Here is a 25,712-nt window from a genome sequence, read left to right as displayed (position 1 = left end):
CTGTGGCAAATGTGCGTTGTTACCATTTTGGGTAGTCAACAATTTTTGGGGGGAGTTTAAGACTGTGTTTGAACGTCTTGTGTCTCTTTCAGGGTACCACTGGATTTCCATGGATTGATGCAGTAATGCGTCAGTTGCGGATAGAGGGTTGGATTCCTCATGTAGCACGTCAGGCTGTTGGATGTTTCTTGACCAGGGGATGCCTTTGGGTTAACTGGGAAGAGGGATACAAGGTAGATAAGGAGCGACTAGAAGTGGTGTCATTTGTAACATAACAGCAGCAGTAAGGATTAAAATGTGTTTATTGTAGGTTTTTGACGAGCTTCAGTTGGATGCAGAGTGGAGTCTGAATGTAGGCAACTGGCTGTGGCTGTCGGGAAGCACTTTTGTGAAAGAGCATGTACCTTGGTTCTGTCCAGTGGAGGTTGGAAGAAAGGTTGATCCCACTGGTGAATATGTGAGGTATTTTTTATAAGAAGGCCTAAGATTAATTTTGTGAATACTGTTTTATGGGATTGCTACCTTTGGTTTGTTATGGAAGGCGTTAGCCGTTTGAAATTATTGACTTTTCTTCTGTATTCAGCTTACAACATGAATGTAAACTGGACAAGACATAAAAATAATGAATGTCTGAACTAGATTGTGATTGATTGTGATGTGTTAGGTTATTATTAAATGTGGTTAAGTTTTTCTTGTTGAGAGTGACAGGGTGGTCCTTGTTGGAGGGATATAATTTTCTAAACGAGGTTTCTGGAGGAGTAGAATTCTTTTTTGCACTGTAATTGTAGTTCTTTCCATTCATATTTTAATCTACTCTTAAGATATCTTTTCCTGATTTTTTTTTTTCGCCCAGGGCACCCATCGGGTTTCGTCCACATCGTAGTAAATATCTAGAGGTGGCAAGTTGTAATGTACTGATTTTGAAACGTGGTGGAATGGATATTATCCATAAACATTGTATGGTTTACTGTTTTTTTTGATCGCGGATTTTCTAAGGTTTCCTTTCTCTGAATTGTGTAGGTTTTTGTTTATTGTTCTTAGTGCCCTGATATTCTGTTTCTAAACTTTGCTTGCAGGAAATATGTTCCTGAACTGAAGAGATTACCTCTAAAGTATTTGTTTGAACCATGGAGAGCACCTTTGAAAGTGCAAAAAGCTGCACGGTGCATTGTGGGTGACGATTATCCTGAACCTGTGGCTAATCACACTGAACAGCGGGAAATCTGTGTTCGGCGCTTGAAAGATCTCTGCATCTCTTTGGATATTTTTGGTACTTATTCGAGTATTGTTTAGAACTATTCACGATGCATACAGATTTTTGTATTCACAGTAACACTTGTACAGGTTTCTTTCCCTCTTAGTTTCCAAAGCAATTTAATACTGTGTATCATTGCGACCCTTTGTGCCACGTGGCATGAGAGGGATAGTTAGTTAGTACTTCTGATATAAGAATGAGATCCCCTTTGTGAGGAAGAACTCGTATATAAACAACAGCCTCCATTTGACTTAAAAATATGCTCGGATATTTGTCCGCGGACATTATCTGTTCCCCGAAGCCCACAGTCTTCCTCGAGCTTCGCTGTTGGAAAACTGTTCGCCTCTCGGAACAGACAATGTCCGCGCAGTAACATCTGAGCCTATTTTTTCGCGCCAAATAGAAGCTATTGTTTATATATCTGCCACAGCTGAGAAACAGTGACTCGAACAGTGTGGAATGAGAAGAGGGGCCAGCTGCAGTGAAACTGGCCCTGCTTCGGATGCTTTTTGTTTGTTCATGTAGTAGTTTCATTCAGCGTTTGTTATATCCCTCAACTGTTTTGTTTTCCACTGGAGAAAACCTTATGACACTGTGGGTTCAGAACTGTATAACCCTCTAGTGGTCCCCTAGGGCATCGTTTGGTAGATGACAAGGTCTGCTGGAAATTCAGGGAACTCTACCAACCATGATGGCGACACCGATGACAACGATAAAAAAAATTCTCGCTACTAAACTTGAATGTGTTTAGCGTCTTGTTTCAGAAGTGACCCCCTCACTGTTGAATTGGAAAAAACAATGTGGTCATTTCACATGTTGAATGTAGAACAAACATGTTAAGCGAAGACTCTGCTCCTTCTGTTTGAGAGCGTTTTCAATGCTGTTGAAATTATGTTTACCAAAATTTGACGTTCGGTGACAGAAGTCACTGCCAGCCTCAGTCAAAACAAATCTTTACTCGTACGAAGCATGGCGCTTCTGTTCATTTGATCTATTAATTTTTCCCTTTTTAGGTCATAGCAGCCTTCATTGGTTCAGAAAGGACCTGAGACTTCACGACAATCCCAGCCTGCGTGAATGTCTCGCAGACAGCAAGGTGTTTTACGGAGTGTACTTCTTGGAGTGTTCTGCTGAAGATAAGATGACTGTCAGCCCAAACCGCTGGCGTTTCCTGCTTCAGTCACTTCAAGACCTCGACAGGGGTCTTGCTCAGTGTGGTTCACGTCTTTTTGTGCTGAAGGGAAGACCTATGGACATGCTGCCTTCACTTTTTAAAGAGTGGGGCATCACTCGGCTGTCGTTCGAGGTTGATTGTGAGCCATTTAGGAAGAGCAGGGATGCGGTCATCACTGGTCTTGCTAAACAAAGTGGAGTTGAAGTGATCAGCCGTGTTTCACACACTCTTTATGATGCTGAAGTGCTGTTGATGTCAACTGAGGGAAGAGCACCACAAGTGTTTGATGAGTTTATGGAGGTTGCATTGCAGCTAGGAAGGCCACAGATGCCGGCACCAAGGGTCAATAGACAGCTGTTTGGCTCCTGTTTGACTCCTGTAGCGAGAGACCATAACCAACAATACGGAGTACCTACCGTGGAGGAGATAGGCTTCCAAAAACCAGCTGCTACCGGCTCTTGGTTTTACCCAGGTGGAGAGCAGGAGGCTTTAACGAGAATGGAAGCAGCTTTGCAAAAGGTATGACTCCTTTTGCTATGCATATCCCTGTAGTTTGTAATTTAGGTGCAATACTCCTTGCACAGCCTTGCATGCATTTGACATTCTTTTCTTTTGAGAAGTGTGCCCAACGGAGTTCAGAACAATCTCTGTTTTGCAAAGGGAGGAAATAACGTGTAAGACAAACAACAAGGAAAAAAATAAGTGTTACTCCATCTTTTTTTAGTCATTATGAAAAAGCTTCTAATAAGGGATGTTGTACCTGTAGGAATTGTCTGTACGTCACGTATTATACGGTAACTGCAAAAATTCTCGCTTGCTAATTGGAGCTAATTGGAGCTAATTGGCGAATTTTCAATGTCAATAAGCGGACAGACGATAACGATGTTGTTATAGTAAAAACCAAATTGACTTCAATTTTTCATGCGTCTGTGCTGTCATTGTCGATGAATTTCGTCACAGCATTGTCAAAGTAGCTGTGGATTTACGAGGCGATAGCCGAGTCAACACATTGTTATGACGAAATTCATGATCAATAACAGGACGGACGCAAGAAAAAGGGACGTCAATTTGTCAATTTTCGATGACTGTAACCAAGAGCTATCAGCCAGTAAACTATGCTTAAAAATGGACGTGGACCTACTAGATAAGGCTAAAGCTTTCTATCAGATTGACTCTTTGTGTCTTGTAGTGAATTATTTTATTGATCCCACAGATGAAAGAGAACGATTTTTGCGATTCGCCATTAACTGCAAATTCTCTGATGCCGTCGGCAAGTCACTTGAGTCCTTACCTGAGGTTGGGCTGCCTCTCATCGCGGCTTCTTTACCAGAGAATGACTGAGGAATATATAAAGGTACATGGGAAGTCTTTTGCATGTTAATAATCCTGTAATGTGGTCTGCTTAGAGAAAAGTGTAATTGGATGTTTGCCAATGGACATATCACGTCAACAGGTGCTGCCCTTAGATAGGCACCCTATCAAGCTGTTACCAATTCCTTGAACATTTGTAAATTTCTTTGCAGAACAAGACAGTGAATCCGCCTCCAGAGGTGTACAGTAAGCTCTTTTGGCGTGAGTTCTTTTTTCTTGTTGGAAGCCAGGTGCCAGGTGCGCATGAGATGGTCAACAATTCACTAAGTCTTCAAATTCCTTGGGAAGATTCTCCAGAGTATCTTCACAAATGGAAACAGGTCAGTCTTGAAAGGAACCTCTTACCATACCATAACATGGACAATTCTAGAAGAGTCCTAATGCCCTTCTTAGGCCTATGTTATGAGATCTGTTTCGATTGTATGCTCTAGAATTTTTTATTTCATAGACCGTGTGACTTGAGGTAAATAGTCATTTTGTAAACCATAGATTTTGCAACAGATGGTTTGATACAAATATCTGTAATTTGTCAATATCGAGTATTCTGCTGGCGAGATGTAAGGAAACTATATTAGAGGAAGAATTAGATAACTAAATTGTCGGTGAGAAGTCCCTAGAACAATGACGCGGTGAGAAAAGGATCTGGAAAAGACACCAGAAACTCTGGCTCAATTCTAAAACAAAAAGTTAGCCGACAATCATTTACATCGATTATTTTGAATAAATTAGAGACAGTCTAATATATTTTAGAGTAATTTTTGTTTAGCTAGATTGTGTGGCATTATTTATAACTTATCTTATCCATACTATCATTACTGTTTATTTATTTAATTGTTAGAACCTGAAGTGATATCGGTTTTTCCGTTTAAATACTGAAAGAGAAATACTATATACACCACTAAGTTATCTGCTAAATTTGCCCCCTCCATGATACCATGAATATTTCCGTCATTTGTATAGGGGACCCTTACCGTGGAAAATGCATGTTCATACAAAATCTCATACAAAAGCGCAGTCATGTGTTTGTCTGTGAAGGCGCGGTGGCCTCATGGTTAGGAGGCTTGACTCCGGATCGAGCAGTCCAAGATCGAGCCCTGGCCGGGGACATTGTGTTGTGTTCTTGGGCAAGACAAACTTTACTCTCACAGTGCCTCTCTTCACCTAGGTGTACAAATGGGTACCGGCGAATTTAATGCTGGGGTAACCCTGCGATGGACTAGCATCCCATCCAGGGGGAGTAGAAATACTTCTAGTCGCTTGATGCTACAGAGACCGGGATAAGCTCCGGCCTGATGGACCACTTAGCTCGTGTGCATAATTTACCTTTACCATGTGTTTGTCGCAGGGTATGACTGGTTTTCCTTGGATTGACGCTATTATGAGACAACTCCACTTAGAAGGATGGATTCATGACGTTGCCCGAAAGGCCGTTGGCTCATTCTTGACACGTGGTTGTCTTTGGATCAGCTGGGAAGAAGGGTTTAAGGTCAGTTTTACTAAGTGGTTGCCAAGCAAAGTAGGTTGCAATGTGTGTTGATTAGGACTTAAGTGCTCTAGATAAAATACTGGACGCTGAAATTTCAAAGGCTCTAGAGCAGCTTAAGCCAACATTGATGAACTTTCCTGAGTGGTACATTTATTTGTCAGGCAAGCCAAGAGTATTTTGGTAGGTTATCTGACTTGTCCATTATGATCTATCTACTCTTGATTTCAGTAATGAATAGCCTATTTTTTGTTCATTGTAGGTTTTTGACGAGCTTCAGTTAGATGCAGAGTGGAGTCTGAATGTAGGCAACTGGCTTTGGCTGTCAGGAAGCACTTTTGTGAAAGAGCATGTGCCTTGGTTCTGCCCAGTGGATGTTGGGAAAAAGATTGATCCCACTGGTGAATATGTGAGGTTTGTTATTTTAATTGCACTTTTGCTCAGTTTGTACTTCATTCTTCTGCCAGCTTGCAAGTGAAGAGAGCTGGGGGATGTTTGATCTGCCCTCCGAAGCCAGTGTACTATAAACAGGTTATGGGGAGTCTTCGCCTTTTCGTTGATGCTCTTTGGTTTCACCTCTCTCCTCTAGCCTAGCCACAATGTGATAATTCATCATTGATGTTTTTCTTCGGAATGCTTTTCGCCAAGGACTGTTGACCAGATTTGTTGCCCTATTGGTGCAGTTGGTCTGCTTTAAATTTTGTCGAGGAAGTAAGAACCAGTGAAAGAAATACGAAGACCTGTTAGTGATGAGAACAGCTGTCAGTGATGCCGCATGATGGTCTAAACGTTCATTTTAGACTCGAAATATTCTATTAAATATACCGTCAATAAGGAGAAAAGTTTTGGCTCGTCTGTTAACTTTGGTCATAGTTTATTTCTTTCAAGTAATACGCTGTTGCGACATCATTAACCCTCATTTCTTTAATTTTGTTCCAGAAAATATGTCCCAGAGGTAAGAAACCTTCCCACAAACTACATTTTTGAACCGTGGATGGCACCACGTGATCTCCAAGAGTCTTGCGGCTGTGTGATTGGTCAAGATTATCCTGCCCCACTTGTTGATCACAGGCAGCAACGCGTTGTGTGTGTGAAGCGGCTCCGCGACCTCGCTTTCAAATTATCTGCTACCAAGTGATTGTTCCACGAAGCTGACATTAACATGGGACTTCTTCCCCTTGTCCCTACCTAATCCGGCCACATCTCAGTTTGTTCAGTAGTATTTGCTATATAGTTTGTCTATATGCGGAAAAAGTTAAGAGTAAGTGGTAACGATAGTTTGACGTAGCAATGACGTAATTCATCACTTGCCGCTCTACATCAACTACGATTTGATATTTACTCAAGTATATGTTGCAACGTTGACAGTGCTGGATTCATAGAATAGTATTTACAATACAATAAGATTTATTAGGTTCCCGAGAGTATCTTCATACCTAATTTACCTAAGTGTTGTCGTTACTCTGGTCGACAAAAGCTTAGTTTTCTTTTTCCTCCTACCCTTCTCTTAGGTTCAACAGGAATTTTCCGAGTTTCACGCCAAACGATATAATTAAAACTTGGCAGGAGAGGTTCTTATAAAGAGAACTTATTTATCTCGGACGACACTTTGCTGTGACTTTGTAGAAACCGTTGCTTGTGGAGGGGGAAGGGGGCGAGGAGGATTGGTGAAGGGCTTAGAGATTTGTTAAGACCACTTAGGTTATATGCGGTCGTTTGTTATTCAGATAATATTATCTTCAAGAAAGTAATCAACTTAACTAAGTTCAAAGAAGTGCTGGAATATATATTAATAAAAATGTGTAAATCAAATTTGAGGCAATAAAAGTACCGAAACTTGAAATACAATGTTGAGATTTCGAAATTCCTTAATTACCGTAGTCTACGAATGAATATGTCTTCATATCTTCTTGCCGTAAAGTCTGGTCTATGTCTGGTGGTAACTCCCCTTATTTTCAGATTTAGCAACCTATTTTTTTTTCCTTTGGAAGGTTCCTGTTCAAGAGATTGCTATTTTCGGGTCACTCAAACGTATCTTGTATATGAAAACACAACTGGTACACAATGTGAACAAAAACATAACTGGTTTTGTTTATGGCAAACGTTTGACAGTTTTATAGTCAACCAAAAAGTTCATATTGAAAAGAATCAATGTCCAGACAACAATGTTTGCATCGTCCTTAGTATTTTTTTCTTTTCCACTTTAGAGGCTATTTGTTAGACGCGTTAAATTTCCTATGGTTAAACATGCGTATGAGGTTGGAGCGGGGGGAGGGGGACGTTACTCAGCGAACTTTGCGGTACTCACTAGTGTAAAGGCACTGCTATGTTTTGATGGGTACCGTAGAATTCCGAAAGTATCGGCCCACGTTACTTTCCGATTTAGCAGGCGAAAGGGGCCGCTACTTTCGGGTAGCCGTTACTTTCGGATGGTTAAAAAACGCTTTTACAGTAACAGTCGTTTCAGACAAAGCGGACACGTAACACAAGAAATTAAACATTCCGTTAATGACCATTTATGTAGGTTTTCAACTACCCCCGTAAACAGAGCAGACTGTCGACAAAAAAGGCCCAAAACCGGTTTGTACTGTAGGACGAAAGTATAACGGAAGCATTATATCATAGCACAACTGATTACCCTACAGTATATCATTTGACTCTGCTGCTAGCCAAATACAGCTTATAAATTATAGTTTCAAGGAAAATTCAGTCAAGTTAGGAATAAAATCCCAGATAACTCTTCAAGTCATTGTTCAGTCATGCATTCAGGCTGTTCCATCTGCATGACCCGCGCTTGAGAACAGAGACCGCCAAGTCTCGGGTGGACCGCTACTTTTGGGGGCACCGTTACTTTCGGGGTTCACTGAGGAAGGTTAAGAAATTAACGTTTCGGGGAGCCGTTATTTTCGGAGGGGCCGGTACTTTCGGAATTTTACGGTACTCACCAGTTGTATAATGATGGATGAGTAGTCAAGAAGCGTTATCACTGTACTATTCTCTAAAATGTTGTCAAACTTCAACTCCTCTTGTTGTGAATTATGAATGACGTGCATCACGACTACCGGAGGGGGGTGGGGGAGGGGCTCAACAGGTCCATTTTTACGGAGAAAGGTTAGCCTAAGCAAGGCGCAACTACTATAAGACAAAGGAACCTCAAGCAAGTTTAAGCATGTTTTCGGCGAACTAAACAGGGTTAATCCCTGTTATCACTTTAGATAGAAGTGCTATCTGCTTGGATTCCATTTCGAATACGGGATCATTTGTCAGCTCACTTACTTCGTTCAATCGTTTTTCATCTACTATTGTTATTGTCTCATCTCATCGTAATTAAATAACGATGGGGAAGTGCGTAGTCATCCTACATGGCCTGCATCTCATTCATCTCTCCACGTATACTTACATTATCCGCATCTCATTTGACCCTCGACATATAACTGCCTGGCCGTTCAGTTAATTCAGTGATAATCTCTTCATGTTAAACTAAGTGATCTATTCTTGAACTGTAAAACTAGAGGGTGGCATGAGTTACTGCATTATTGATCATGTACAAATTCACAGCAACGAGGGACGAATTTCTTGCTGAGCACGTTACAAGCCATGTTCTAAGGTAATCTTCACGTCCATCTTAGTGAATGGCAATTAAACATTGATTTATGTCTATATGAGGTATATAACAGCAAGAATTAGAGGCCATTTATGATAAGCATTCTATTGACTCTATTTACATATTTGGCGATCTGTTATTGGATTCTCTTCTCGCAGTTGGAAAATCTCCTGATCACTTTATCACTCATAGTTTACTTTCTGAATTTCCGTAATCTGATCGTTGTTATTTATATTGTTAATGCAGGTGTAGAAGACGTTTGTGTTAAAAGACAATATATTACAGGGCACTTTGTTTTACAGAATTTTGGCACAAAACTGCTGAGTTATTTGATTAGATGGCAATCTGTTTCAGCTAGCACCTTAACTGATAAAACTGCCTTTTGCCAAAACACGCAGGTGTACCCAAGGTGACGTCACGAAGGCCTTATTTTTATCAACATTATCTACATGCATATATAAACTTGATGTGAACCAAACTGATCCAGCTTCACCACAGTCTGCAGCGCTGCTCGGGATTCAAGGGGCTTCCTTTCGGACAGTTATACGCCTTGGCAAATTCTTCCATATTGGACAAAACACCATTTACCCTGAAAGTAACGAGTAACATCTGTCAAGCTGTAAAGACTCAAGTGTTAATGAAACATCAATTCTCCTCGCGGACCAAAATATATTTCCTTCAATGATAGTTATGGGAGTTTGGCAGTAAAACAGGAGCGATTATCATGGCTCCTGATCCCATGGGCGCGCTTTAAACTGAGGAGCCAGGAAATGACTTACCTATAAATAGGTAAAGCGTGTGGATCAGCTTTAGCTCTCCTGAAGATCTGTGTGGGACTAAAATTACTGCACCACATCTGACAGGAAAAGAACCCAAAAAAACAGAAGTTGTGTCGATAGTAATAACTTTGATATTTCACACACTTGTTCGCAAAACCCACCTGAAGTATTTTATATTTCTACCCAATCAGGTCTTCTGGATTGCGTTATCGTCGTACACAAGCACAATATAACATTTTCAAAATGGCGACGATCATCTCTAACGGTTCTGTTAGAAGCGTTTTCAAATACAATCGGACCTCTTCTTACGGACAACTATAAAAAGGAAACCTCCATATTACGGACAGTTGATTTGGTCCCAGCGTAACTAGAATTCATATACATTTGACCCTCTTTAGTACGGGCACCAACCTGCCAACGGGCGACAACTGAGTGTCCGTTTTGTAGAGGTGTTTGCAATATGGAGGTAGAGGGTGTCCGTAAGGAGAGGTTCGACCTCTACCTCTATATCGCGGACACCTCCCTCAGCTGTTGTCCTTTGGTCTCCGTACAAAAGATGATCGACTCTGTTTTCTTCGACCTTATGTTTTGAAGGATTTGTGTCTTTTTTAATATAATCTTGCCAACTAGTGCAATTTTAACTTCGGCCAATCTGTGATCCCATGTGACTAGGAGCCGAAAACTCTTTCACAAGATTGACGTGAATTTAAACGTTATTACTTGTGCATAGCTTAGGAAGAACATCTGTTCACTAGATCTCTTCAGACCAGGTACCAGCTCCTCAACGCCATGCTCTCGCACCCAGTTTTTATAAGCCTGTGAGAAAAAATGGTACTGCTGAATAATATCTACTCATAACAAAACAAAACAAAACAAAACAACAAAGTCTGTTCCTGCAATATTTTAAGTAATGTAAAAGTGTTCTTCTGCTCACCCTAAAGGCAATCTTGAGAGCTCCATTGTCGGCAATGTTCTCGGGTAATGTTAGTCGACCGTCAACCTAACGAGTTAGGATATTGATTCACTAGGTTTTACCTTTAACACTACATTGTTAGCATTTGCTACTTTTACGTGATTTAAAGATTCTTGCGGTTATATAACATTTGTGTGACATGAAGCGACAACTACTGTCTGTACTATGTAGACCTCGTGAACGCAATGCTAAGCCAATGTTCTACCAGCACGGTCTTCGCGTTAGGTTGACAATATGGATATATTCGTGGTTTGAGAGAAGTCTGCGAGAGGGAAGTGTCAAAAAACTTTATTTCAGTGTCAAGGGATTTAAACATAACAATGAAACAAGGTTGATAAACACGTGAAGAACTTAACGGGACAACAACATGAAAGAGTCCAAACTGAAAGCCAAGAATTGCAACCCGCGTAGACAGCTGTTTCGACCTGGTTGGGTCTCGTCAGCACGGTGTAGCATGCAGCAAGAAGTGAAGCAACCGGCTGGCTGACCGATCCGGCGTCCATCAAATACACATGATAGTAATAAGCTCAGATGAGACTCAAATCCAAATCTTTGCGGATTGGTCAACGTCACATGTAAAACGCGTGACAATGGACAATAGGCAAAGATCCAGAATATCATATCGTTGTCGCGGTAAGGAGACTGCGGACAGACAAAAACTGTGCCGCAGAAAATACATGGCCAGCATTATCGTTTGCGGTCTCTTGCATCATCGTATCAAGGGATTTAGCATTTCTGCTAATTGGGGACATGATAAGTTATTTATAATATCAAAATAAGTTAATTAGAATTAGATTTTATAATCTAAAAAAAAAACAGTCTCTCTTCCGGCGCGCTGATCATGAGCTTAGTACCACGCCTTCTTTAGTCAAGTCGGTAAATAATGAATAAAATTTCCCGTGGTTCACAGACTCTAGCCGCTAGCTCCACTATACGCGATACGCTACTCCTTACGTACAAATATCTTTCGGCCGTACACATCCAGTGGATATTCATTGTACTGGTCAACCAGGCATTGGGATCTGTTTTGGAATCCAGCTAATGTGAAGTTGCTCCACCACGGCTTGCCGATCTCACCGTATTTGTTAAAAAGACGACCTACAATGATGAGTTAACAAAGAAAGTCAATAGCAGCAGCTCTTAATAACAACGATATCAACAAACATGACAGATGATAACAACCTGATTTTAAAGATTTTTGAGATACATACATCCTCATTTTATAAGCAAAAACCCCAAACAATAGTAGTCCCCAATGCGGAATACTTTTGTCTCTTTTGTCTCTTTTGAATCCAGCAAATAAAGCGGATAATTTCGGAAGCATCAAATGGCGCCTTTTTTTAAAAAAAATTTCTCGTCAGTCTTTAGCAGGTGAAGGAAATTATTAGCTAGGGAAGGTTTGAATCGCTAACGCAGCCACTGCAGCTATGTTGTTATATTCCTTACCGACGTTATCGAAGCCATGGGTAAGCTCGTGAGCCAAGACTATGCCAATTCCTCCAAAGTTCACTGCTCTGTGTATATGAACAAAGGTAAGTCTATAGAGTAACGTTGTTGAAAACATCTTTTAGATAGCATTTAGGGTGCCCGCTAAATAATGTGCCTCCAGTATTTAATGTGTATTTATTTATTTTAAAGTGAACGCTAAACAGTTTTCCTCCAATATTTAATGTGACCGCTAAATAATATGCCTCCAACATTTAGTGTGACCTCTAAACGGTTTGTCTCCGGTATTTAGTGTGACCGCTAAACAGTTTTCCCCCAGTATTTAATGTGATCATGTCGCTAAATAGTTTGCCTCCAATATTTAGCGTGCCCCCTAAATAATATTCCTCCATACCGTGGTGCTAAGCGGCCGTGGTAAAATGGAGGCTGAAGTATCCCTGCCAGGACATCTGCAATAAAAAAATAGTAGAGTCATAGTGGTGTGATTTATCTTGCAGTATTGAGAACCACAACTAAGCATGAACCAGTTATACAACAAAAACTCGATAGTTCGTGCAGGTGGTTTGAGGAACTTAATTTTGCCCAGGAGGTCATAGATTTAACTCCAGATAGGAGAGAACTCGGACATATTTTTTTTTTCTGGTTAGCTTGTGTCACAGGATGATTCACTTGTCGCATCTTAGATAAATATTACATATTTCTGGCACGGCATGTCAAGACTTACTTATTTCATTTTTCTCTCGTTGGTAGTATGCATTAACAGATTGTGGCCCATCGAACCATCTATAATAGAACCAAGAAAGACAAAACTAATTGCGTTTGCCATAATGTAACCTCCACACTCTCTTTGTGAACTTCGTGAATGTATGCCGTGTGCAGTACAAGAAGAGTTAAGAAACAGCACATCACACCCATTTGACAACTACTGCCTCAGTAGTGCAGTTGAACTTGCAATTTTGTTTTCAATTTTCAGCGCGGCTGATGGCGAGGCCTGAGTGTTGCATTACATCAAACCGGCAATATCTTTCAGCTGCATGTTAGTGACCTTCTCATCGCAGTCTGGAAAAAAAACCTCAAATTAAAGTTTAAAACAAATATTTGTTTTAGCATTAATTGTACGAAGGATTACGAGCATGGGTTAGTATCGGCTGTCTGGTGATACTGATATTAGCATACGCATAATGTGAGGAACATTTCATCGCTGCAAAACAGCTAATGCACTTACTGTCCACGCGTTGAAGGCTTTCTCAGCTTAGCGAGAGACTGTGCCGAGTACCACTTGCTGACATTTACTTCGTTCAACAAAAATCTTGTGTCGTCTACTTCAAGCTAAAAAGAAACAAAACGACTCCTGTTTGTACCGGAAAGCTGAAGAAAGATTGGCAGTCATTTTGGTCATTGCTGAATTATTGATTTTATCTATAATCGTCCCTTAGTTACATAGTTTAGTTAGCATATCCCTTGAATCCTTCCCCCCGAAACCTGGGAGTCTCTTCTCTGTGAATTCTCCACAGAAGTGTTTCAGATAGCCTCGATTTCCAACCTCGTTCCCAGGACTTTTCCCTTAGAGATTTCTCTAAGGGGAAAGCCCTGGGAACATGGTTGCTGGATTTCGTCTAGCATGAAAAAAATATTGCTGACCACTCTGGACTGGACTCTGATTCCCACCTGTGATCATCGATGGAGACGCAAAGAATAGGTAGAGTAGAAAAAGTTACCTTCCGAGGTCTGTTGTTCCCGTACCAAGAAAGGGAAAAAAGAAACGAAAAGGGAATGGGGAAGGATACACCGAAATGACACTGTTTATGATGGATACTTGAAGTAGCTTGATGATTCAACTGACACTCACCCCTTGATAGTACTCTCTGAGTAGAGTTCTATTTACACACATTTCTGGGTAACCGATCTTCTCGACCATCGCATCTTCCTGGGAGGAAACAAAAGATTATCGATATACTTCAACATGTTAACGTAAGTTCTCAGTGCATTGTTAATAACATATTTTCACTATGTTGCCATTTGAATACGAATTTAATTATAGTCAGATGATATCATCATGCCAAATAAATATTCATGCTAATAGAACGAATAGACAACTGAGACAGTTGACAAATAATAGACGAAATGGAAGTTGCACTATATTTCGAGGAAACGTTTTCATTCTAATTGATGAAGAGTAGCACCTTTGAAATTTCGTGATGGTGGACGAGTCAAAGTAACTTCAAAAATAATTGGTAGAGCGATAAAATTTTAAAAGCTCCTTACATAGAAAAACTGACTGATTACAAGAAGTAACTTGTCATTGTTATCAAATATTCTCACCTGGTGCACAACTTTGACCAATATGGTTTGTTTTCTTTTCCAGAGCATAGCGCGGCAACCTAAGAAAAGTGATAAGCCTGTAAAATATTACCTTTTGGTATAGTCTTGGTTTTGTTTCGCTGTCTATCCAAGTCAAATCAGCCACTTCCTCTCGGAAAGCTTTTCTGATATTGTCCATCATTTCGCTCATCTAGGAAAATACAATTTAATTCCGTCAGTGAATTGTACTCGATATCTGACAGGTTTTATTGAATTAAACAACTTTTACTGTACACTCCGCTGCAGCGCATCACTTTTCTAACTGTTTGAAAGTTTCAACCAAGAGAGGATAAAGGGTGAGAGAACTCAGACAACTCACATAGACCTTACTCAATCTAGAGAAGATAAAGGGTAAGAGAACTCACATAGACCTTACTCAATCAAGAGAGGATGAAGGATAAGAGAACACACATAAACCTTACTCAATCAAGAGAGGATGAAGGATAAGAGAACACACATAGACCTTACTCAATCAAGAGAGGATAAAGGATAAGAGAACTCACATAGACCTTACTCAATCAAGAGAGGATGAAGGATAAGAGAACACACATAGACCTTACTCAATCAAGAGAGGATAAAGGATAAGAGAACTCTCATAGACCTTACTCAATCAAGAGAGGATAAAGGATAAGAGAACTCTCATAGACCTTACTCTCAAGTTAATCCCTCTCAAGTTATTTGTAGATATGTTATCCAGTTCCAACGCCTGTTCTGTAGATATTTTCTTGCTGGATGAAAATGATTGCAAAGCCGTTTGGACTGTCCACATGAGTAAAATGCGCGTCATAGGGCTGGATCACACGACTGGTAATTTCTAGACACTCCTGGGATTTATGACGTCAGGAATGATGTACAAAATAACTCGATAGGGATTATTTTATGAATAGTGACCACATGCCGAGGATTAACATCATGTAATAATTAATATTCTTACTTATTATTATTATTATTCTGAATTTTTACCAGATACATGTAAGATTCAAGTTTGTATGAAAAAAGTACTCAATAAAGTTTGTATTAATTATTATTATTATTATTATTATTATTATTACCCTGTTACCCTCCATTCTTTCTTGTTTCAACCAAATAATTGAAAAAGGTTTTCTTAGTAGGACACAAACTTGCTTTAGACTCGTTAAAAACCAGCCCAGTTTTACCGTTTTCCAATTCCGCTCGTTAATTCTGCAGTCTCCCTATGAAATGTTTTGAATATATATGGCTCTTTAAGAAGTCAATTATCCCGTTGTCCAGACTAAAAAATTCCGATTTGTATTAGAACGTCCAAGAATAAAATATGCTGTCACCGTTAGAAGAAGACAAGTTTTAAGCACACCCCGTGTAAATTATTAGTTCCGTTCAACGTTGGATAGCGTTGCAGATCAGCACCCAAGACGAACAGTTAACCATCCCAATCGGAAATGGTGGAACAAAACCTCGATTCCGGCGCTATTCTCTATTAGAATCAGAAGTCTTAGGATCAGATTTGGTTGGGACACCTTCAGATGCTTCAATCAAATCACTTAACCAAACCGAGTTAAAAAGTTGTCTAAGCAGAATCTGGCATTAAGATTGAAACTGATGTAATGCTAGAAAAGATCGTATTTGCGACAAACCAGTGGAATCATCCTCTTGTCAAATGCCTTTTCTATATATAAGCTTCCAGTAGCAAACGTGAGCCCGCGGTAGTAGTTGGTCGTTGTAATGCACGTCAGCCATCTTGCTGGTTCAGCTTTGATATGAGAAGTTTGTCTTTTGTATTTGGCTTCAGCCTCTCGGAAAGGCTTGGAGAGGAATGGGATTAGTCTCCTTAACACTGTCCAGATGAAGTAATCGGACAGGGTTCTGTTGGAAATAAGCATTGCAGAATAGAGTTAAAACTACGCTGTTCGGATACGACCAAAACGATGAAATAAGCAGCGGGTTGCTGTAACCGGCCCTTATTACATTCCAGTAGGGGTAGAACACCAGAAAATGATCCCTGAGCCATTTTAAAAGGCACATAAGCTTCTTGGCTTCTTGCAAATACAATAAATTGCCTCAATTAAATTTTGACGCCAATTGAAATTTAGCCTGGTCCAGGCTCTCGGTCGGTGGAGACGATCGAAAAAGGGGGTGGCACACGAACGAACGGGTCTGGGCCCGGTCATCACCCGCACGCTTTTTCGATCATCGATCCCACAGTAACCCCTCTGACCGCCTGGAACGGGCGAAATAAATTTTGTCCGTTGAAGTGGTTCCAAAAAGCGACCACTCCTCTTACAAGTGGATACACTTTTTACCATCGTAATTCAAACCAACAGCTGATCTAGGTGACAATGCAGATGCTTACGCCTAAATGCCTAATAGGACAAGTTGTTCGTCACAGACTGCTTCTCTAATAATACTTACACGTTATCTGCAGCAAGCACAACATCGGACATATTTCGGAGATACTCGGGCGCAGGGACGATGATATTCTCGGAAGAGTTTAGTGTAATGTTATACTGAGGGAACAAGCTGTTGAAATGCGACAGCCATTGAAACTGTGAAGTAAAAGAACGTTTTTAAGAAATGGCAATAGTACGATTAGCTGGTGTCAGGCAAAAATATCGAGCACAGTTAACTTTTTGTAAATATGAGGAAAATCCTGAAAGTTTTAGCAAACAACAAAAACTGAAGACAGATTGAAATTTGTGAGAATCTTCAGACGAGGAGAGCATCAAATATAGAGTACCAGTATTACTGAGCCTTAACCAGATGCATTCTCCTTACGAAATAATTTACATCGTACGACACGTTACTGGCCACTAATAGCTGATTTTGTCTTGGTTTTGCGGTACTAATAAATAAATCAATTGATTACTGCAGGAAAGAAAACTAGAAATAAACTTCCTTCCGCGTAGTAGTTGTAAGAATGATAAGAAACCGAGTTACAGTTGATCCTCTAATAAGAGTTGGAAAGTAGACTGAGTGCTAGAAATGAGCCACAAAATGTTTCTTCTACCCCAGGAGCGAGTTTCTGGAGTTCTTCTATTGTAACTGTGTTGTGCGTATTCTCGTAAAGGAACGCCTGAGAAGGCATACTCTGCAAAGAAAACAAGAAATAGAAAAAAGATAAGTTATGTTGAAAGCTAAAAAATAGTATCAAAGCAGCACGTGGCCAAGCATCTGATCACGTGTCTACAGTCACTTTACCCGAGCAAGTTGTTCTTCAAACTTGAGAATTCCCCACATGTGCTGTAGAATGGTAGATTTCTGTCCTCCAAGAAGCATACCTACTGTTGTCATATATTCAAGATATGCATTCTTCTTCTAACAAAGAAAAAATAATTCAAATAACAACATATATAAAATGAAAAGAAGCAAAGGAAAAGCTGAATAGTTGTAAACTGAACTTATCTGAGCAAGGTAATATAATACTCATTTTCTTACCTCAATAACTCTGTCGTTGTTTGCCAGATACTCTTCACGGATCAAGCTTAAATCAGGGAGAAGAAGCTGAAAGAATAAAAACAACGGCAATTTAATCCTAACAGATGATAGCAAAATGAAATATTTCTTCAGACTTATTCCATAAAACCAGGCAAAATGAGCCGCTCTCAGTCAATTGTGTGTAACCGTGCAGCAGCTAGCGGTCTCCTACTTTCAAAGCCTGGGCTAATGACGCTGCAGAGGTTTCCTTCAGGCGGATTTCTTGATTAGCTTAAAACTTTCCGTTACTGCATGTTTCATGGCATTACCGAACTGACCATACGAAGAAAATTTAAATAGTGCCCTCGCCGATCTAGAGGATGAAACAATTAACAAGGAATTAATCAAAATAACTCGGTCACTTTTCTTACCACTGTCGACTACATAAACAAAGAAAAAACACGTATGAAAATCAAAACGACACATGGCTATTGCAGTTATCCAGCAACAGTTTGGAAATTGACAAAAGGCATATTTATGCACAGTATTGGTGATGTCAATACAAAGCTTCCTATCACAAAGACATATGTTTGTCAGTTTCCTTTCCTTTAATTGTTCTTATGTCAAATTACCACATTTAGACCAAAGCAAAAGTAAACATTTATACTTGCAGCATGAATTTAGGTAAGTTTAATTATAATTTCTATAAGATTTATCGTAAGGTTAATTTTGAAACTATGGGATCTTTGATACGATTTGAGAATAGATTCGTTGTCGTTTAGATTAGATTTCGTTGTATATAACTGAAAAACTGCAGTCACCCCAATAAGCCTGGCACATAGCTTGGTGTTATTGTAAGCTTACCTTTACAATATGTTTTGTGGAATGTCTAGGGTTTGTTAGCACATCAATGGTAAACAAAGGAGAGGAATGCAAAAATGTTTTTTGAATCTTTACTAGGGCACTCTTCCAGTTCCAGGCTGTCCCATTCCACGTTTTATTGTCCAAAGCCCAAGATCCAAGGCTCTCGATAAGCTCCAAAATTTGCTGTTTGGTTGTCCTTTCAACTTCTTTCTCATTCATACACGAGCGATAATACCTCTTCGCTTTCATAACCGGATCATCACGTTTTCCGGTGACATCTTCCAGCATATTTCGGAGCTTCTCATTGTTGGCTTGAATCTTCTTGATGAATGTAATATACTCGTTTTGGGAGGAAGGAATCGGGTTGTCCCGTATCCAGCCGTCGCAGGCAAAGTGGAAAAAGTCCTCGCATGGGTCCATGGACTCGTTCATGTTCCGTTTAAAGCGTGCTGCAAGCTCAAGACATTCTGCTGTGTTGCACACGCTTGGCTTGAAGTTTCCAGTGGTAGGATTTGGAGGAGGTGTTGAGGATGTCCCGCTATTGTTAGTCTCCGATGGTTTAGGGACTTCTTCGTTCTGTATTGAAAGCTCCACTGCAAATAACGTAGCTAGAATGACGCAGATCAACAAAAGTATTCCACACAGGCACAAAAGACATACTTCTACTCGTGTTCGACTTTTGCGGAGCGAAGTGGAGTTGATTCCAAGACTCTGGGTACTGGGCGCAGAGCACAGCTCTATTCCACCGCTACTCTTGTTCTTATGTGCTCCCATCGATGGCTGCTGCTGTGAAGATTGCTGCTATCAGCTAAACAAACAATTTTGTTATTAGATTCCAAACCCTAACAACCTGACCAACAATAAAAAGTTCCACAAGTGCTTAAGTCTCTTAATTAGCCTTTCTTACTATTTCTTTATGCCGTTACTGTATTAAATCAGCGATTTCATAAGTCAGAGTTCAATAGTCACGTCAGTTATGTTAGATCAGACAATAGATCTCCAGGTGAGAGTTCAAACCATCACCACAGCCCTGGCTTTGCTTGACGATGGGGTTAATAATGCGAAGGAATTACTTATTCATTTCACCGTCGCCTACAACTAAACAGGTGTAATAAAGTTTGCCATTAATGCACAAACAACAAAATAGAAGCTGGTCGCAGTGTCCTTATTGCTTGAGGTATTGCTTGAGGTATTCAACTATGCTAGCCTCAACGGTCTCAAATAAGGTATCGACTTTTTGGTCACGTCATAAATAGAGTAGGGAAAATCGAAGATTTTGGTCATAAATAGGGTAAGGAGGCTGCACGCCCCCACAATGTGGAAAAGGGGCATCACCTTAAATTCCTTATGATTATCAGTATGACCATGATACTGATATTTACATGTAATGCCGGGAAAAATAGAAAACACTTCGACTACCTAACCTAAACATTCGATAAATATGGTCATATAGAGCTACGGGGAGGCAACACTTCACCGGGCTAAGCCAAACAAGCCAAACAAAATGGTTCAAAATAGAACGGCACAAAGCGTAACCTACAGCCGTGGTAACATGATTCATCCTCTTGGGAGATGCGCGACGTCGGGGCACTTTTTGATGGCCGGGTTGATTAAACGCCGCAACAAATTAAAGACCAATATAGCGGTCGGATTTGCGCGTAAAATCGACACTCGTTGGATGCTTTTCATTGTGCCGTTCCGACCGGTCAGAGACCAGTGGAACTACCCGAGGAAAAATGCAACGACATTTTCCGATCAAACCGGACCAACCAAGAGGAATGGCTCTTACCATTTTGTATTCCTTTCTCAAATTCCGTACATAAGTGAAATCTACCGAAGAGAAGTAGGTGAATGAACCGGTTTGTCAAAATGGAACGGCAAATTTCGCTCCGATCGGTCCGACCGGTCAAAGTTGACAAATTCCAGAGGTGGAAGGTGATCGTGAAGATTCCGGTCGGACCGAACCGAAAAGGAACGTTTTCATTGGACTTCCGACAGAAATGTCCGGAATTCTTGGCATAATGGAACGGCACCTCGTTCATTATAGTGCTACACAGAATGAAAGAAAAAAGCACTGTGACTATGATAAACTGAAGCTTATTAATGCAGTCCGTAGGCGACCTACGCTATCACTGTGGTCAAATTCGTTCGTCCTCCAACCGCCATCATGATTAGTTTTCGATGCTGCTTTGGTGTCACTGCCGTGCGTTTTAAACAGCTTGTTTACGATTGCAGTCGCATGTAAATTGTTTTACTTGGGTTTGTCTCTTTCAAGGACTGTTACTTCGACTGTAGACTGAAACAGACGTTTTTTCAGTACAACTGAAACGGTCTGACTGGCAGACACTCAGCTACACTACGTTATACAGTAAACCGAAACAAGAAAGGACAGATAAAAAGCAGAACAAGTGATAATTAAAACACATTAGTATTTATGAACGGACTCACTTTAACATAATAATGGTAATGATTTTAAGGAAAACGACCAATTTTTTAAGTTTGCAAGACATGTTTCGACAGAGCTTCTGTTATCTTCAGTTGAATGAATGATTACAAAGCAAGTTGAATATATTAATAAGTAGGCAAAAATGCTAATTAAGACAAATAGTAACAACAGAACGTGAAAAGGTGTAAGTTAAAAGGATAATTTTAGATTTACATAGTGTAATTGCTGATTGAGGGAAGGTAGTTCTTTTTGAATATGAATAGCCTCCTTTATCTTGAGTTGAAAGCTGGTAGTGGCGTGATCTAAAATATGAAAGCAGTCTATTGAACACAATGAGCGACAACGTTCAGAATTCTGAAGATGTTTGAAGATGTGAGAGGCCCTATCAACGGCTAAGTGCTCACGTACGCGTGTGGAAAAATGTCGGGAGGTTTCGCCGACATAACAGGCATTACAGCCTGCACATGTAAACTTATAAACCACACGTGAACGAAGCCCGTCGGGGATAGGGTCTTTCACACCAAAAAGGTTACCTATCTTGAAGGAAGAAAAAACTAATTTGATGTCTAAATCATTACAATAGCGCTTGATTAAGTGTCGAATCTTCTTCTGAGTGATGACAGAAAAATGGCCTATGTATGGCAGCTTAAAGTAAAACGTGGGCGAGGTGGTAAGGGGGTAGCCCCGGGGACAATGATTGCTATGGGTCCCAGTGATGTAACGGTTAACCACTTTTTCAATTAAATGGGCAGGGAAAAGGTTCTTTTTGAGAATTTCAGTAAGCTTGGTTATATCCTCGTGTAACCCCAACCAAGTGTTGTTGATCTTGTAGGCCCTGTCAACAAGAGTCCTAATGAGACCTACTTTGTATGAGTACGAGGTGAAGCTAAAATAATTAGTTAATAACCCAGTAAAGGTTTTCTTACGGTAAACCCTAGTTAGGAAGGAATTAGTGTCACTATTATCAATAAGAACATCTAGAAAGGGTAATTTGCGATTAAGTTCTTTTTCCATAGTAAACCTTATGTTGGGGTGCCTAGAGTTAATGTAGTCAAAAAATATAACAGCATCGTGCTCCGAGTGAAATAAACAAAAAGTGTCGTCAACATACCTACGATAAAATAAAATTTTAGAGCATTGACATTAACTCTAAGCACCCCAACATAAGGTTTACTATGGAAAAAGAACTTAATCGCAAATTACCCTTTCTAGATGTTCTTATTGATAATAGTGACACTAATTCCTTCCTAACTAGGGTTTACCGTAAGAAAACCTTTACTGGGTTATTAACTAATTATTTTAGCTTCACCTCGTACTCATACAAAGTAGGTCTCATTAGGACTCTTGTTGACAGGGCCTACAAGATCAACAACACTTGGTTGGGGTTACACGAGGATATAACCAAGCTTACTGAAATTCTCAAAAAGAACCTTTTCCCTGCCCATTTAATTGAAAAAGTGGTTAACCGTTACATCACTGGGACCCATAGCAATCATTGTCCCCGGGGCTACCCCCTTACCACCTCGCCCACGTTTTACTTTAAGCTGCCATACATAGGCCATTTTTCTGTCATCACTCAGAAGAAGATTCGACACTTAATCAAGCGCTATTGTAATGATTTAGACATCAAATTAGTTTTTTCTTCCTTCAAGATAGGTAACCTTTTTGGTGTGAAAGACCCTATCCCCGACGGGCTTCGTTCACGTGTGGTTTATAAGTTTACATGTGCAGGCTGTAATGCCTGTTATGTCGGCGAAACCTCCCGACATTTTTCCACACGCGTACGTGAGCACTTAGCCGTTGATAGGGCCTCTCACATCTTCAAACATCTTCAGAATTCTGAACGTTGTCGCTCATTGTGTTCAATAGACTGCTTTCATATTTTAGATCACGCCACTACCAGCTTTCAACTCAAGATAAAGGAGGCTATTCATATTCAAAAAGAACTACCTTCCCTCAATCAGCAATTACACTATGTAAATCTAAAATTATCCTTTTAACTTACACCTTTTCACGTTCTGTTGTTACTATTTGTCTTAATTAGCATTTTTGCCTACTTATTATTCAACTTGCTTTGTAATCATTCATTCAACTGAAGATGACAGAAGCTCTGTCGAAACATGTCTTGCAAACTTAAAAAATTGGTCGTTTTCCTTAAAATCTTTACATGTCTGCTGCTATCTAGACCTTTTGGAATAATGGTAATATATTTTGTACATATTCGAATATCTTTTGTACAGTTGAATTTATTTCAGAAGTCCAAGTTTGCTAAATGAAAGATCGTCTGGCTTGTTTGTCCTCTTTAGCATTAAACTTACTGCATTGATTCCTCAGTATTTTAAAAATAAAGATCAGTCAAATTTAAATTCAAGCGATAAAAAAATGGTAAATTAAAGTTGCCTCGTACTTTATAGACTAGTAATAGTTTGGCGTACCTGGCCTGTTGAAATATTGATGACACTTTAAGTAAATACCCCTTTAAGAATGCAGTAAAACATACAGAACATGGAACTATATTCAGTGGGATTCACTGAATACTTCAGTGGTCCTTCACTCGTCTGCTAACACCAGACTAGTAGCGAAACGTTAAAATGTTAACATTAAAAGATGACAGAAGAATACCTCAACAAACGACAATCTCTTAGAATTAAGTGGATAAATCAACAATTAAATTTAATTTATGGTTTAAAACGTTTTTCGAGGACATCTCTGGCATAACTGTCACAAATCTGAGCGAACCAAATCAGCATGCAAGGTTTTTCGTTTCTGTGAACTTGAGCAAGCAGATAATAAACTCAGGACTCCGTACTCTTACCCCGCACACATTCCTACCTGTTTTCTTTTTTAATCCACCGGCGTCCAAATCAGATACACTTCCACGCCTACCTTTCCAAGTTTGGTTTTGATCGCTGGCAAATTAGTTTGACCATAGTCAAACGAACAGGTATAAGAACATTTATCTACAACAATAGATGTTGTTATGCTTTGTTTCTGTTTTGTAAAGGATATTTGATGCTAGCGCTGTGAGGAAATTACTCATTGGTTTTCATTAGGCGGTATAAACATCGCGATTATAAATTTCAAGCTTGCATTTACAAGAACCGGATGAGATATTCCACGGAAAAACGGTGATGGTCGCATGCAGTGCAGATGAATATTGGCTTTGGGCAAAACTGATGCGCCCAATTAAACAGGTCACCTTGACCCTCCGAAGTGCCTAGAAAATGTCAACAGCCAAAAAAAAAAAAACATTTCTTTAACTTTTCCCCAAAGCAAACGCCAAGGTAAAAGTTCACAAAGCACACGTGTATGTAAACAGCTTGACAGGGTGAAAACTTGGAGAAATGGAAAAATAATAATAATAAAATAGCCTAAAAGCAATTTGGAAGTAATGCAAATATAAACCTGAGCTAGTTTTTAGCGACTCCTACGGACTGCAGTCTTCGTTATCGATTTCCGTGCAAATAAGAAAAACTTTGTTCATTCCGTGATGAGGGTGTCGAGAACCTTCATTCACTGTTTGATATCTCGGCCTTTTGTGAATATCCTGAAAGAATCAACGGAAATCTCTTTTTCGTGCTTCTACAAAGGTGAAATCCAGCTGCAAGATAATAAAGTAATTTTTCACCAATAAAGGCCAAGAACATTTTGCCGGAATTATTGTTATCAGAAAATGAGAAATGACAAAAGAAAGAAGACACATGCACGGAAATTTGAAGATGTACGAGAAAGCCACAAAATCCGAAGTGAAATCGGTCATGATTGCACGAGTGCTTCCAGTCAGACTGTTTTGACGACTTTAAGGGACAGTGTCATGAGCTGCCCATGCACGTCTTTCCTAGCTCTCGCGCTCTCAGAGAAAAGCGGCGGCCATTATGGATTTGCCGGTAACTGAAAATAATTTTGCATTTATTTTGCATTCATGAATTTTATGTAAAGCAAGTCGCTCATAATTTATCAATTCCGGCGGAACTTCTCAAGTTTAGATCGGACGCTCACGCATGCACAGCTCATGGCCCTGTCCCTTTAACTTTGAAGAATGAATCCTAGGAGCTTGGGGCGACCTCAAAACATTTCTTTTAATTTTTCCTCGTCCCAAGAATCTTCGCCGCTGCAGCCCTTTTATTTATTTCTGCGCTCTCCGGAAACACCTGTAATAAAGAGAGTCGCGGACAGCCTCAGCCAAACATCAAACATCCGTTTCAGGCTTTGAGTCTAATCTATGTGCTTTTTGGGACATCTTTGACATAAAACTGAGAAACATTTACTTGTGCAAAAAAAAATCCATTTTTTCACGCAAGTGTCAAGGAAAATCGCGGTACCATCTACTTTTTCATACCATTCCCATGCTCCTTGATGAAATATGTAGTCGTTTCGCTGGGAAATGGAATGGAACAATCTGACCGGAGGGTTTACAAATGCTGTCAAATTGCACACACGCATCCTGTCTCTGTTTGTTGAAAATTTCTACTGTACCATTTGGTACAAAATTCTCGCCAGTTTTTCCACCAAATGGAAAGCGCTCTAGAGGATTCAGCTAAAATGCAGCAACAAGAAATTTTATAA

General features: G+C 40.0%; 2 protein-coding genes across 6 annotated transcripts in view; one reads left to right on the top strand and one right to left on the bottom strand.

The window, feature by feature from the left end:
- LOC110050461 (uncharacterized) overlaps positions 1-7,131 on the top strand; it is a 35,734-nt gene extending 28,603 nt beyond the window's left edge. For all 5 annotated transcript variants that reach the window (XM_089273386.1, XM_089273387.1, XM_089273383.1 and 2 more), the window contains 9 exons: positions 93-233; positions 311-462; positions 1,077-1,270; positions 2,269-2,948; positions 3,643-3,783; positions 3,953-4,120; positions 5,146-5,286; positions 5,546-5,697; positions 6,223-7,131. In XM_089273386.1, coding sequence (XP_089129512.1) covers positions 93-233; positions 311-462; positions 1,077-1,270; positions 2,269-2,948; positions 3,643-3,783; positions 3,953-4,120; positions 5,146-5,286; positions 5,546-5,697; positions 6,223-6,421 — 1,968 coding nt within the window. In that variant the 3' untranslated portion in view covers positions 6,422-7,131. The remainder of the gene's footprint in view (positions 1-92; positions 234-310; positions 463-1,076; positions 1,271-2,268; positions 2,949-3,642; positions 3,784-3,952; positions 4,121-5,145; positions 5,287-5,545; positions 5,698-6,222) is intronic.
- Positions 7,132-8,436: 1,305 nt separating this feature from the next.
- LOC110050457 (endothelin-converting enzyme homolog) lies at positions 8,437-19,544 on the bottom strand. The gene is made up of 17 exons (XM_089273388.1): positions 18,701-19,544; positions 17,867-17,923; positions 17,621-17,737; positions 17,430-17,510; positions 16,835-16,968; positions 16,060-16,288; positions 14,499-14,597; positions 13,935-14,012; positions 13,311-13,414; positions 12,810-12,868; positions 12,480-12,534; positions 12,086-12,153; positions 11,598-11,737; positions 10,601-10,666; positions 10,387-10,482; positions 9,667-9,743; positions 8,437-9,476 (listed from the first exon to the last, which is right to left on the bottom strand). Exons 1-17 carry the CDS (start codon positions 19,472-19,474, stop codon positions 9,377-9,379), a joined length of 2,334 nt encoding a protein of 777 aa, XP_089129514.1. The 5' UTR covers positions 19,475-19,544; the 3' UTR covers positions 8,437-9,376.
- Positions 19,545-25,712: the final 6,168 nt, after the last annotated feature.

This window comes from Orbicella faveolata, unplaced genomic scaffold, assembly GCF_042242905.1.
Source record: "Orbicella faveolata isolate gen_17 unplaced genomic scaffold, um_ofav_v1 contig_35, whole genome shotgun sequence".
NCBI lineage: Eukaryota > Metazoa > Cnidaria > Anthozoa > Scleractinia > Merulinidae > Orbicella > Orbicella faveolata.
This window is presented reverse-complemented; position numbering and strand designations above follow the sequence as displayed.